Consider the following 15,538-nt stretch of genomic DNA (forward strand, 5'->3'; position numbering starts at 1 on the left):
CCTCTTCTCATGATACTCCATACAGGCAGTCATCTTCCTGCTCCACTCCTACTGGATGCAAGGCAGCAAAAATTCCTTGTGCCTAGGCTCAGGTGCCTCCTTCGGCAGATTGCTCTCCAGGCAGCAGACTTGGGAGGAAAAAGACCTCTAATAGAGCCTCTTCTCCTGCTAACAGCCCAGGATGCAAGGACCCTTCTCCCAGGTCATTCTGCATATTTGTATCCTTCTCCAGCATGCACCACTGGTAAACAACCTCATAGTGATTTGCCAGAGGGGAATAAGTATTCATTATGCAGTAACATTGTTTCTTCTTGCTCTGTCTGCTAGGGACACTCCCCTCCAACAGACAAAAACAAACAATTTCCTGATCTTAAAGAAAACTCAAGGATAACAGAAGGAACATCAGTTTGAACTCAGGCTGACTAAAGCCTTGCTGCAACACTAAATTTAAATTGGGGACACACCTGCCTTAGGCAGGGTCCCTACATACAAAAGTGTGCTCAACTGTTTTTTTGTTTAAACAGACCTGGACTGGAAAACTGTCAATTTTGGCATTTGGCAAAAACACTGGCCTGCTTGAGAGGATTTGTAAGCTACTACTATGCAGGTTGCTCCACCTTGTTCCCTGTTTGTATAAGACAGAAACATTTACTACCATTAAGGCAAAGAAAGGTACTGAGATGGCAGTAGTGCCAGTACATACTTAAAGTATCAATAAAGGCAAAACTGTTTTTAGTTTTGGATAGAGTGGAGAGGGTTTAGAAAACCAGTTAGGTTTTTATTGCTGTCTGTGTCCCAGTTAGGTAGGTTCAGCCTTTCTATTTGTCCTGTAATCTTTATCACTAGGAGTGAAAGTGAAAGAAAATCACAAATTTTGGGTTGTCACCTGAATATGAACATAGGGGACATTTTGCAATAGGAACACTAGTTCTGGAGACAACCAAGGATTCCCTCACTTTGGAGGGATTTCCTCTCACTTTCTGTTTTGGCTATGGGACAGGAAGTGGAGGGAAATCTCCACAATGGGACACATATGGCAAAAAAAACTGACAGGTGTTGTCACGCTCCTCTACCCAATCACAGGAAAAAAACCTGTTGTCTTTAATTATACTGTAAAACTCCATTGTGCTTTGCAGGTAACCAGGTACATACGTAATTGTTGGCAGGTGTACTTTGTAAGGGCTGATTTTTTTTTTCAGACTGGAGTTGAGAGTCAATGTCAATTATTGGGATTATGCTCTCGCACCCCGAAAAAAATGTGACTTTCAGTTCATTATATTGCATATCTGTCATATTAAAGAACCAAATAGACTATGTGGATCAGTAAGATCGGATTGGTTATGCAAGAGAGATTTCTTTTAAAGTGGTTGTAAACTTAACTTTAGCATTTGTACCTAAAGGCAGAGATGTATAATGTACTAGAGACCCAGACTTGAGTAAAAGTACAAGTGCTGTATCAAAAAAGTGACTTGAGTAGAAGTTGAAGTGCTCTTTAAACACCATACTTAAGTAGAAGTACTAAAGTATTCAACATGTTTTGTACTTAAGTATTGCAAGTCGTTTATTTTAAAATGTACTACTCAAGTACTGAAAGTAAAAGTACAAGTATTGTGTTATGTAGTTATTAAAGAAAGTAGTCCCCCTCCCATTTTAGATCCCCCTTAGAGCAGGCCAGGGCCCCCCTCCCATTACAGATTCCCCTTAGAGTAGGCCAGGGTTCCCCCCCCATTATAGATTCCCCTTAGAGCAGGCCAGTGCCCCCCTCCCATTATAGATTCCCCTTAGAGCAGGCCAGCATCCCCCTCCCATTATAGAGCCCCCTTAGAGTAGGCCAGGGTCCCCCTCCCATTATAGATCCCCCTTAGAGTAGGGCAGACGAGGGCACGTCCCTCCCCCCATTGAATAGATCCAATCCCCTTAGTGAGTGACTTGACTTCAAGACAGTTCTTACTTCTCCTACCTTAGGCTGTCTCGATTCCTCCAGCCTCTCTCTCCACAGTCCCCAGTCCAGTCTCCCTGCTGAAAGAAGAATATATTCCTACCTCCATCCAGTTCTCCCATGCTGGGCGGCCACGCTGCACAGTGCCCAGAGACAGTCTAGTAGTCTAGACTCTAGTAATCACAGCCCCTCCCCAAGCCAGGGCCCAGAGAGATCACTCCGCAGGCAGGTGTCTCTCCTCTCTTGCCACCACCACTTCACTTGAGAGCCGAGCGGGAGGCAGGACTCGGGCCAAGCCGAGGGAGGGCAGAGGCGGCGAGGCTTTGCCCCTAAGCCATCGCATCGGGTTGGGGATTGGTCGTGACTTGTGAGTCTCAGAGACAGTGAGACTCGAGTAAAAAAGTCAGCGTCGGTGCGGGTTTGGAATGGAATGATTCGTAACATTTTTATAATTGTAACGAGTAATGGTGCAGCACATAAAAAAAAATATCGGAGTAAAAGTATTAAACTCATCAAAAATATGTACTGAAGTAAAAGTGGAAGTAGGAGAAAAAAATCATACTCTAGTAAAGTACAGATACCGCCTTTTAGTACTTAAGTACAGTAGTGAAGTAGTTCTACTTCGTTACTATACATCTCTGCCTAAAGGTAAGCCTATAATAAGTCTTACCTATAGGTACTGTAAATATCTCCTAAACTTGCACCGTTTAGGAGATATTTACATTGCATGCAGCCGATGAAGTAATCTGCGCATGGGCTCTGAAGGAACTGCCACCCGTGCCGTTTCTTCAGAGCCCTGTGCCATGACCGGCGGCTCCTGCACGCATGTGTGGGAGTGACGTCAAGCGGCTCTGGCCAGTAGCACAGCTGGAGTCTGCAGACCCAGAAGGAAGATGGGTGAAGATGGATGTGGCCTCCATTATGCATGGAGGCAACATTATGCATTTACTTTGCAGGTAAACAAAAAGAAAAAAAAATGGAAGACTTTACTTACTCTTTAATGCATAAAATTCTGATTACTATTACATTTTTACTATATGCAGCACATTACTGCAACTATACAAAACTGTAATAAACAGGATGTTCTGCCTTTACCATGCCTTCCAAATGCAAACCCATACTACATACTTCTACAATCCCTGCTGTGTTAGTTTGGATTTACCAGATTACATGAATATTATTCTGACTGGGACTGTTTAGAAATAGATTACTATGAAATATCTTACCTTGAGGCTGTTCTGTCGTTTGACTCTTCCTGATGGAGTATGAGAGCAGATCCACTTGCTCAGGCTGTTGAACAAATAACAAATAGTCTTGGGAGAAGGAACAATGTTGAAAGGTGGAGGAAGCGTGCATTTGTCATCAAAATAGCTGAGCCACAACTTGGCCCGGGCAAACTTCCATTCTTTATCTTCGTGATTCTGGAAGTAGAACACAAAAAAAAAAGATACTAGTCACCGAAAGACTACATTAGGGATTTTGCAGTGTAATAGGGATAGGAAGAAACCCAGTGGAATCTGTTATGATGATATGACCTTGGATACATCTGTAGGAGTCCAGACAACCTGAAGTATTTGGCTGAGGAATAAAGGATCACAGCACTTTTTAGAATAACATTCAACAAAAACAAGTGAATACTTAAGCTGCCATATAAACAAGATAGAGATCTGTGTATTACTATGCGATATTACTCCCCCTGCACATTGCTTATAGGCTTAACTGAGCAGTCAACATTTTAACTAGGCTATAACAACTACTTAATGTACAATAGTTCTTTGCTGTCCAATGATGTCTGGTATGTAACAGTTTTACACTATGCATTTGTATTCCTTCTTATTTAGAGATGTGGGGTAGAATGTTTACATGTATCATTACAAAGTTTTGCATTTCCCATGGAAAATATAGCTGTCTATATTCTTTGATCATTGCCTATTCCTGGTGTTTCCAGTGATTAGTAGATCAGCAATGTACAATGAGTAATACTTGCCTTCACTTCAAGAATAACTGGGAATAATTTACTAAAGGCAAATGGGTTGTACATTTTGCAGTGGAATTTTCCCTTACCTTGGTGAATGCAATTAATATTCAATTTGCAAAAAAACTGAAGAAAGTACACTTTGCTACAACGTAAAGTAGTTACTGTACAGCTTGCATAACAGTGTCAATTTGCTATCCTCTAAAAAAAAACTCAATGCACAGCCATTAATGTCTAAACCACTGGCAACAAAAGTGAGCACATCCCTAAGTGGCAATGTCCAAATCGGGCCCAAAGTGTCTATATTTTGTGTGGCCACCATTATTTTCCAGCACTCCCTTAAACCTCTTGGGCATAGAGTTCACCAGAGCTTCACAGGTTGCCACTTGTCCTCTTCTACTCCTCCATGACGACATCACGGAGCTGTTGGATGTTAGAGACCCTGCGCGCCTCCACCTTCCCTTTGAGGATGCCTCACAAATGCTTAATAGGGTTTAGGTCTGGAGACATGCTTGGCCAGTCCATCACCTTTACCCTCAGCTTTTTTAGCAAGGCAGTGGTTGTCTTGGAGGTGTGTTTGGAGGCATTATCATGTTGGAATACTGCCCTGCGGCCCAGTCTCTGATGGGAAGGGATCATGCTCTGCTTCAGTATGTCACAGTACATGTTGGCATTCATGGTTCCCTCAATGAACTGTAGCTCCCCAGTGCCGGCAGCAATCATGTAGCCCCAGACCATGACACTCCCACCACCATGCTTGACTGTAGGCAAGACACACTTGTCTTTGTACTCCTCACCTGGTTGCCGTCACACAAGCTTGACACCATCTGAACTAAATAAGTTTATCTTGGTCTCATCAGACCAACTTGATGCAGTGTGCGGCGTATTGTCTGAGCACTGACAGGCTGACCCCCATCCCTTCAACGTCTGCAGCAATGCTGGCAGCACTCGTACTTCTATTTCCCAAAGACAACCTCTGGATATGACGCTGAGCACATGCACTCAACTTCTTTGGTCGACCATGGCGAAGCCTATTCTGAGTGGAACCTATCCTGTTAAACCGCTGTATGGTCTTGGCCACTGTTCTGCAGCTCAGTTTAAGTGTCTTGGCAATCTTCCTATAACCTAGGCCATCTTTATGTAGAGCAAAAAACATTTTTTTCAGATCCTCAGAGACTTCTTTGCCAAAAGGTGCCATGTTGAGCTTCCAGTGACCAGTATAAGAGTGTTAGAGCGATGACACTAAATTTACCACACCTGCTCTCCAATCACACCTGAAACCTTGTAACACTAATGAGTCACATGACACCGGGGAGGGAAAATGGCTAATTGGGCCCAATTTGGACATGTTCACTTAGGGGTGTACTCATTTTTGTTGCCAGCAGTTTAGACATTAATGGCTGTGTGTTGAGTTATTTTGAGAGGACCACAAATTTTCACTGTTATACAAGCTGTACACTCCATATTTTACAATGTATCAAAGTGTAATTTCTTCAGTGTTGTCACATGAAAAGATATAATAAAATATTAATAATAAAATATTTACAAAAATATTGCACATGGATGATGGAAATCAGCAGAGCTTCATCTTATTCACTAAACTAAGGAAACATACATATTATAAAGTAAACAGCCTTTTTGCCTTTAGCAAATCACCCACATTGTCTCTATGGGTAAACTTGTAAGGAGGGTTGTACTGTTTGCTTACTACTTAAGCCTAGGTTCACACATGCCCAGCTGCGGTTTGCAGTCCGGAGTCCATTGCGATTTTGTTTACCAGTTCAAGTGCGATTTAGTTACAAATTTTACATAAAATTGCACCTAAACTGGACCCAAAATTGCACAGAACCCTTTTCAGAAACGGACCTTGGCCTCCCCGGACATGTGTGAATCAGCTCCATTGAAAGCCGGTTCGAGTCTAATGTTAAGTGAATCAGATGCAGTTAAAAACGCATCCAATTTGCATATAGGTGAACCCAGCTTAACTGTTTTAACTGGTGTGATTTCTTCTTGTGTTTGTGTGTGTGTGTGTGTGACTAATAAATGGCTAAATTACGTTAATATTGTTTTTTACATTAGTGATTTAGCAGTGTAATAAGGACTAATATTGTCCCATTTTCTTTACCAAGACTGGATGTCAGAACCCATGATCTCAGCAGCTTAGCAGCTAACTGTCAAAGGTTCAGTTAACATATAGAAGAATCCAGCTCTCTATACTGGGAAGAGCATAGGCACAAGCAACCTAGAAACACAGGGATCAGAAAGCACACTGCATCCCAGCATTCCGTTTTGTACATTTGTTTGTCATGTCAGACAGCTGTAGTTTAGGGATATAGAATATCCAGAAGCAGTGCATTTTTTCAGCTGGAACTTGGTGGAACTCAGTTCCACCGCCTCTGGCCCCAGACCCTCTGCTGTCTGCTTACCACTATCACTTGTAAACCCAGAAGTCTGGCTTCCGTGTTTACATGTGACAGCTTGTCTCCCAACAGCTCCCACAGATCTGATCTCCTAAATGGCTCCTACTGAGTGTAGGATGGGGACAAGGGAGATGCAGGGGCCCACGGCACTTTGCGGATGCCTACACCCATACAGGATGATCTCCCTGCAAGTGAGAAAGGTGGAGATTATCCAGCTTAATAAAGGAACAAAAGTAAGATTTGTGGAGGATGGTGGAGCTTTAAATGAGGGGAGAAAGTGAGATGAAGAGGGGTGAAAATTAGATGTGGGTGGGGGATGCAGGGGTAAGTAGCTGTGGAAGAAGGCTGCACTCTGCAAATAGTGCACCCCTGAACTCTTCACTCTGTGTGTAAATCACCCCCAAACTCTGCGCTTGGTACCCAATGCACTCCTGGTATTTAGTGCCCCCTTAAGATCCTTTCACTGCTTGTAAGATTTGACCACACCCACTTTTTGTTATGGTATGGATGGAGGGTGCGTGTGTGTGTGTGTGTGGGGAAGCGGGGGGAAGGGGGGTCGTGGTTAAGTTCCTGCACTTATTTTCTGACACAAAATGCCCTGTCCAGAAGAAACCTCTACCTATTATTTATATATTATATAAAGTGCAAGGTGGATATATTGCATATGATAAGTTGCCTGGTGGTAGTAGGGAAGACAAAACCAACAAAGTTTTTTTTATAGTTGTGACCCATAAGAAAAGGCTTATGGAACTTGATTTAAACTAAGTAATAGTTTTAAACAAACTGTGATTGAATGCACTTTCTCCCAGAATATGTACAATTTATAACAAGAAATACATTTTATGAGTATCAGTATGAAGAAAGTACACATAAAGAAACAAAGGGCCTAGCGAATTGTTCTTCTGTAGATGCAAGACTTATCTTAGGTTCATCCATTAGGGTATAAGGAGGTATGTGGACTGAACAAAATATTAAATCCAGATGAGGCAAGAGATGAAAACAATACCACAAGCATCCTGTTGATCAGTTTTGAAGGATCTCACCAAGTCTACCTCATGGAAAAAGCTAGAGGTACCCAGCATACCAAGAAATGACAAGGCACTCAAGATAGTACCCAATTTGAACTCCAAAAATCTCTTCCTTTTGAATTAAATACAACTACACTATGCCCATTGTTTAGGCAAGGTGACCCCTTGGATTGTGAAAGCTATGGAGGCATATCCCAACTAAGCTCTGCTTAAAAAATCTATCAAATAGAATCAGCATATAGTGGTCACATCTAAACCATATGTGAAAAAGAGCTAGGAAAAAACAAGTAGGCTTAAGAACTGATCAAGAACAGATCAAAATTTCTCTAAGGCAAATACCTGAAAAGCCCTATGAGCATGGGATCACCTGCTTGTTGACTTTACGAGCAGTATTATAGCATAATATAAAGGCAGCTTTATACAGCTATGAGGGAAGAGCTCTTGAAACAAAAACTAATGACAGCAGTGAAACTGTCAATGGTAGGGGGTACAGCACTGACCCTTGTCAAGGGCCATGAATATTATCAAAGGTTTGAATAAGGGTGATGCATTGCTAAGTATTTTCTTTAATGTGGTACCAGTACAGATGCTGAGACATGCTGATGATACAAATATCATTTTTTAATCCAACGATGCACAAATCTAAGCTTCCCTGGCCTTGGAAAAAGCATCACTTAGAAAAAAGGTACCTGTGTGTCTAAAAGAGATGGAAAAGGCAAAAATTAACTACACAGACATAAAGACAGGGACATGTAATTTTGAACAGGTAAATTATTTCTCTTATATTAAAACAATGATAAAATCAGAGAAAGAAATAGGCCAGGAGCTGAGGCGTAGCCTAGGCAGAGGGCCTGCATGACTGGGGTTTGGACATACAGGCTATAGAGTTAAGGGTTAATTAGGTTAAGGTTTAGGGGCCCTCCCTCCCGCCCTATGGGGTTGTTTTTTGTTGGGTTGGAGTTTGTTCGTCTGTTCTATTTTCTGGGTGCAGGTATTGTCAGGGCAGCAGGCAGAGGTCGCTAGGTTTTTGAAGGCAGGGGATGGTTACGCTCTTTGGAGAGCGAGGGTCAGGGCCCATCTTTGGTATGGGTGTACCTGCCCTAATAAGTGGTGGTTTTAATACTCAAGGTTGGAAGCTGGCTGTATCGGTTGGAGGAGTTACAAATGTTTGTCCCCGAGTCGGTATAATTGCATCTGGGGGCCTATGGTGACACTAATGTGGTGCCAGATTCAGCCGGTTGGTCATTTAAGGGTGCCTTCAAAAATCTTAAGACCTATTGGAAGAGCAGGTAGTTTTGTCAGGCTGGTTATGTATGTTATATATTTAATATGGAGTAATGAAAATGTGGTTATTTATGTTTTTGTTAATAAAGAGGCTGCTTTGGTCATTTTAAACCATATTAAAGAGGTGGTGTGTAGTCATTTATTAGGATACAGGGAAGGTATGTGGGTTGGTTGGTTTAGGCTCGGGCAGCCAAAAATATTGGGCAATACCCCCAGTCATGGTAATTGTAGACAAATTAAAGCACATATAATGACATATCAGTAGATGGTGTCATGGCCTCTTAAAGCACATCAATCTAATATTCTGTTAAGTGCAACAGAGGTTCAGCCCTACTTGATATTTTAAAGTATATGTGAACCCTTACCTTGTAAAACCACACATTCAGTTTAAAAAAGAAAGACAAATGTTTTAAGGCAAAATGATTATATATATTTATATATACACACACACACATTGTAAATACCTTTTTATTTTTTTATAAGCAATTACATAATCTCTGTTCTTATCTGCGTAAGGAGCTTGAAGTGTTGGTAGTGGAGAAACAGCAGTACACTGATCTGCGCATTTTCTCACATCCAGGACCTCATCAGGAAGCTTCCTGACGAGGTCCTAGATGTATATATATATATATCTATATATTTTGGGATGGAGGCGTGCTTGGGGGGAATCAGATCATTGCCCCTTTTTGTATAGGTCTTAGATGTAGGTAAACACATAGAGGGGGGAATTCCGGTTGTGACATTATTTCCATTATTTGAAGCGCATGCTGGCTCTAAAGATCATTGATGGTAGGTAATTCCTGGTGCCAGGAGGACACACAAGATTGTGAGTGCATTACTTTTTGTTTATTTGGGGATTTTACAATCAAGCTTTGTTGCGCTATGATGGTTACCTTGGTTTATTTTTTTTTTTTAACTTCCCATATACATACTTAACATTTTCTTCCCATGATGCTCCCGAGAGGAACCTAATAAAGGGCTTGTTTCCACTTAAATTTCTAACGCTTAACAAATGTCCCTATAACGTTAGTATGGGCGTTAGACTCGCTTTAATAAGCCTTAGTATGGGCGTTAGACAGGTATTTTACAAGCATTAGAGAGGAGTTAAAAATGCTCCACAAACGCCTTTTCCATCACAGGTAATAAACTAATCTGAACGCCCCGCAACTGCCTGCCAGAGCATTTGCGAAGCGTTGCCATAGACTAAAATGGGAGGCGTTAAGAGGCTTCAAACGCCTCCTGACTCGACATGAGGCTTCAAATTCGAAGTGACGTGACACTAACGCTTTATGTTTTGATAATGTGAACAGCACTGTGTGCTGTCTATTGTATCTTGTGCATAGGTGTTTGAGGAGCATTTTTAACGCCTCTCAAATGCCTGCTTTTTTTTTGCCAGTGTGAACGTACTGTAGCCTTAAAAAAGACAGTGGAGTAATTTTGGGTGAAGTTTGACCATCCTATTAACATAAGGGGTCAATATCTATTGGTTAATGTGACCCATGGTGGGGAAGTGTGGTGGTAGCACTTTGAAGACATGTACTGAGCACAAGTCGCTTTAATGGACTATTTGCTACATTTGTGTGTTGGCACTTGTTGAGCACGTGATGCACTTTTTTTTTTTTTTTTATCACATATGCACTTTAGAACGTTAATTTATGAATTTATTAATTTCTATAGATGAGTTTAATTGTGGAGTGGGTAAGCGCAGTTCTATTTTTTATGTCTTAACACGGTATGTTTAACGATATGCACACTTTTGTTTTTTGAACTTTTGTGTGAGTGTTTTGTTTTATGAATTTGGTATTACAAAAATGACTGAAGATCATAAGAGGGAAGGATACGTGTAAATTCACATATTACTGATACCCATTCTGGTATGAGCATGGTCGCTGAATTATATCAATAAGGATGCACGGAAGGTAGGAACCATGAATTGATGCACAGTTTCTGCTAATGATGGTGACTATGACCTGACTTTTGCTTACTTCATGGCCAAGCTCCATCTGCTGCCATAATTCTGTCTGGTTAGGGTGCTTTTGTTAGCCTCTGAGGTGCTCTTGGTGTACAAGGGAATGGCAATTGGCAAGGCTTGGCCATATAGTCAGGGTAAGTCAGTCAGCAGTAATAAACTCAATCAGGGAAGGGCCCAAAAATAGTTTTCCTTACTAATAGTGGTAACAGAAGTTCTTTTTTTTATGCTCTTGGGTTAAAATGGCTTACAGGTTCACTGTAGGAAGATCAGTGTTGCCAACCATCAGTATTTTTACTGGCAGCCAGTAAAAAATTGGCATTTTTCTCCTGTCAGTAAATGCCAGTGACAGGAAAAGGTTGCCAGTAAAAAATATGGCTGTGTTGCTTGGCTCGGAACTACTCATGCGCATGCGCAGTTCCAGTCCAGAGCCTGGCGAGACCATTTGAATGCCTGCTACAGTGTGTTGGGACAGTGCCAGTGCAGAGCAGGTCTGGTGGAGTTGGTGTCTGAGCATATCATTTGATGTCATGGTGCAAGGAAGCCGAGCGGTGCTTGCCCATTCTTATTTCTTGCCCTCCTGAGTCCTGTCCCTAAGCGGATTACTACATATCAAAAATAAAATAAAAAATATGTTTTTTTGCTTTAATACCTACTTTAACTCACATTTTTAATTGCATATTGTACTGTTTTTTAGCCTAAATACTAAACATTTGCTCTTAAAACTGTAAGTTTGTAACTTTTGAAAATGCCAGTAAAAACTTGGCCGTGCCAGTACATTTTGGGTGTTGTGTCAGTAAATTTCAATCTGGTAGGTTGGCAACACTGAGGAAGATTGACAGGAGTTTGGAACCTTTCTGCCACCTATATATCAAAATATGGATAATCATGTAATGGGACACTTTGCAACCATACAAAAGTGTATTTTCCTCACTTTAGAAAGATCTCCTCTCACTCCTTTTGTGCCTACAGATCAATAGGATAAAATATCAAAAAAAAAACGGACATGGGTTTTTATTGTTTGCCAATTTTCTCCAAAATGAGGACATAAAAAAGTTTTGGCATCAGATATATGTTAAGCTGAGGGGTCACTTAAGCTGAACTATACAGAGAGGTATCTGATTGCTTTTAACCACTTGCCGACCAGTCACTGGGACTGTACTGCGGCAAAGTGGCTCGATTCCGTCCAGCGACGTAGACCTACGTCGCTGGACTCCTCCCCTTGTGGGCGGCGCTCGCGCGCCGCCTGAGGCTCACTCCCGCTGTTTTCAGTCACAGCGGGAGTAAGCACCAGGCATACATTAACCCCTCCCTCTCCAATAAAATTAACCCCTTACCTGCCAGTGTAATTTTTACAGTAACAGTGCATATTTATAGCACTAATTACTGTAAAAATGTCACTGGTACCCCCAAAAGTGTCAAATATGTCAGTCAAGGGTCCGATCTGTCCGCCGCAATGTCGCAGTCCCGCAAAAAAATTGCAGATCGCTGCCATTACTCGTTAAAAAAAAAAAACACCAAAAATGACAGAAATCTTTCCCTTAGTTAGTAAACGCAATAACTTTTGCGCAAACCAATCAAAATACGCTTATTGTGATTTTTTTTTTTTCTACCAAACATAGGTAGCAGAAAACAAATTGGCCAAAAATTTAAAAAAATTTAGATTTTTACATTTTTTGGGGGGAAATTTCATATAAAAAAATGTGAAAAATATTGTTATTTTTTCAAAATTTACGCTCTTTCTTTGTTTATAGTGCAAAAAGTAAAAATCAAATACCACCAAAAGAAAGCTCTGTTTATGGGAAAAAAAGGAGGTAAATTTCGTTTGGGTATGGCGTCGCATCACCGCGCAATTGTCAGTTAAAATCGCACAGTGCCGAATCGCAAAAAGTGGCCTGGACGTAAGACAGCAAAATCCTCTGGTGGTAAAGTGGTTAAATGTAAAATTTCAGGCATGTATTCTCCTGAATTGGAAAACTACAACTTTGTTTCTTTATAAATTCTACAAACTAGTACTGTACAGTGTTGGGTTTCTGCTTCTCATCTCTGTTTTAAGAATATAAAATTAGATGTGATTTTCCAAGCTGTCCATTCACTTGTGTGATTACAGAAATATCATTTATTGGTTTGTGCACTTGGTAAATATCCATCCAGCTGTGTACTAGCCAGGTTATTTTCAGATTGATCTAGCAGCTGTCATTGTAACAAAACTATCCGCTATCACTTTCTGAAATATTTTTCTTAAGATTTAGGTATATGCAACTTTCCAGTAGCAGTTAATGACTTAACATCACACTTGAGCAAACTCAAAAATGTAAAACTACACTAAACTTCTTAGAATTACAAAATCTGAATGCTGTTTGAGTAAATTATAATAAATTGTAAGACACTTATGTAAGCAGCATCAAGACCAATGAGATTGCTGGTAAAAAACAAAAAAAGACCTCAGTATGGACCTCAGTTACTAGGGATGAGGGTAGAAAATGTAGCACCTTTAAAGGGGGCCCTAGAACTGAGAGGATCAGCTATGACCATTGTTCAGGAATCAGGATTAATTGCCATTTTTCCCCTCACAGCACCAATAGAAGCACCATCATTAGGTTTTCATGAGCTAGAAGAGTTTCTTTTGCTTCACAGAGCTCTTGGTCATCACTCAATAGACGTAAACCCTTCAATGTTCTTTCATAGAATTAAGAGTCTTATAAATACAGTTAACCTTAAACATTTCTCTAGAGTTGTCATTAATGTAAACATTTTTCTACAACTTACAGCTATGAGTGTGAAGCTTTTGTGCAACATGGCCACCAGAAGCTTGGTAAGTACAATCACCACCACCACATTGTATGTTCCAACAATCAGCGCTCCCACAAATGACTGTAGTTCTTCATTGTAACTGAATCTGGTCACAAAGAGCGCTACATGTGCCAGTGAGAAGATGTACCAGAACAGAGCATAGCATGTCCCAATAAACCTGCAACAAGAGACAATAAATAAAAAGTTGTACAGCACCTTCATTAGTCACAGAGTCAAAGTAACAGTATTGGGTGTATTTAAAGTGGTTGTAAAGGCTCAATGTTTTTTACCTTTATGTAAAAAAAACCTTCTGTGTGCGGACCCCCCCCCCCCCCCCCAATACTTATCTGAGCCCCATCTCGATCCAGTGATGTGAACGAGAGCTTCGGCTCTCCAGGGACTCTCCTTCCTTATTGGCTGAGGCAGCAGCAGGAGCCATTGGCTCCCACTGCTGTCAATCACAGCTAGTGAGCCAATGAGGAGAGAGGGCAGGGTGAAGCCGTGGCTCTGTGTGTGAATGGACACACAGAGCTATGGCTCAGGAAGGAGCCTGCATGGGTGCCCCCAGAGCAAACTGCTTTAATGTCACTTTAACCACAAGCTTTAATGGAACCAAATAGAAACATGGTATAGATTACATGAGTTAAATACAAACATACAATTAAAAAAAAATATAATTGTTCTGTAAACCTTACAGTTCCTTGGTACAGTATGCTCAAACTAAGCATGTTTATATAACTATGCTATTAAAATGCACTTGTTTCTTATGCAACAGGTTGCACCAAAGATTACTAATAGACGAAAATGTTAACAAAATATGTACTCAGAGACCTAGCTTAGCTCTGAGAAAGGGGGTGCACCCCCGAAATGCGTCAGCTCGCCAGAACAACAATTTTTTTGTCAGGCTAAGCAATTCCTGTACTGGATTGTGCCTCATGATTTTAATTCCTTCTTTTCTTCAACTTTTGTGAGTACCCATTAACCCCCACTCGTTAACATTCTTGTCTTTTACAATAAATCATTGGTAATGCACTAGGCGCTTGCGCCGTCCTGTGCGTTTTTTTGTAGTTTTCACTGGATTCCCCTATCTGAGGAGGGCTGCATCGACGGAGCATTCCTGACAGATGTCATCCTTTTCATCCATGCTGGACAGAGTTAAAGCGGAGTTCCGGGCAGAGAAACGTTTTTTTCCTGAACATACCCCCGGGACAGTCAGGGCTAGCACATTCCACAATGGCTAGCCTCTGATCTGTCCCGGTTCGCACTTACCTTTTAGAAGAAATACTTACTTAGAAATTTTCTTCCACAGCGTTTCCATCTCGGTTGTGGGCAGCTGAAGCCGGCGCGGTCCTCTTCTCTGTCTTCTTCCGCGTCTTCGTGTCCCAGAATGCACTCCACCGGCCCCTCTCGTCACTTCCGGTGCGGCGCCGCATTCCTAAACAGCTTCTGGGCATGCCCAGAAGCTGTTTAGCAGGGGAATGCGGCGTCGCCCGGAAATGACGAGCGGGGCCGGTGCGGCGCATTGATTCCTGGGAGCTATGACGTTTAGCTCCCAGGAATCATCGCGAGGCAGGAAGTGACGGGGTGAGCCTCAGCGCTGGAGGAGGAAGCTGTCATAGGTGAGTATTTACGATCTTCAATAAAAAGGTGAGTAAACAAAAAAAAAAAAATAACTATCCAATTCCTTTTCAGGTGCGGCATACCTAGCGGAGGGGCACAAAAAAAAAAAATATTTTTTGTGCCCGGAACTCCGCTTTAAACTGAATTCATTATTGCAGAAGTGCAGCGGCCATCTTTTAGGAGACCACTTTGCAATACTCAGGTATGGAATGTCTCCAGTGCAGGGGGCAGCCATCTTGGCTGTGTCTGGATTACGTGATTGGGAAGCAACAGAGAATGGGGACAGTGATCTGGGCTGCTGGAAAAGGGAGCACTGTTGTGCCTCTAGCTTGAAGAATGCAGGGAAGAAACACTGTGAGGACCATGTGCTGCTGCAATATTTCCTTGTGCTGAGCAGCTTAGAGGGAGCACCACAAGGTTGAAATGAAGTGGAAACAGTGGTGTCTTGGAACTATCTAATGGTATGCCACCCAGAGGAAGAATGCTGATCAGAGACTGCTGTCGCCAACA

The 15,538-nt window shown here is 41.7% G+C and overlaps 1 protein-coding gene across 1 annotated transcript in view; it reads right to left on the reverse strand.

The window, feature by feature from the left end:
- The window catches only part of TRPC1 (transient receptor potential cation channel subfamily C member 1), a 152,388-nt gene that overhangs the window by 17,892 nt on the left and 118,958 nt on the right, over positions 1–15,538 (reverse strand). The window contains exons 11-12 of the mRNA XM_082251742.1: positions 13,385–13,586; positions 3,166–3,360 (exon numbers count right to left, since the gene is read on the reverse strand). Of these exons, the coding sequence (XP_082107868.1) occupies positions 3,166–3,360; positions 13,385–13,586 (397 nt within the window). The remainder of the gene's footprint in view (positions 1–3,165; positions 3,361–13,384; positions 13,587–15,538) is intronic.

Source organism: Pelophylax lessonae (assembly GCF_965119305.1).
Source record: "Pelophylax lessonae genome assembly, chromosome: 3".
Lineage (NCBI taxonomy): Eukaryota > Metazoa > Chordata > Amphibia > Anura > Ranidae > Pelophylax > Pelophylax lessonae.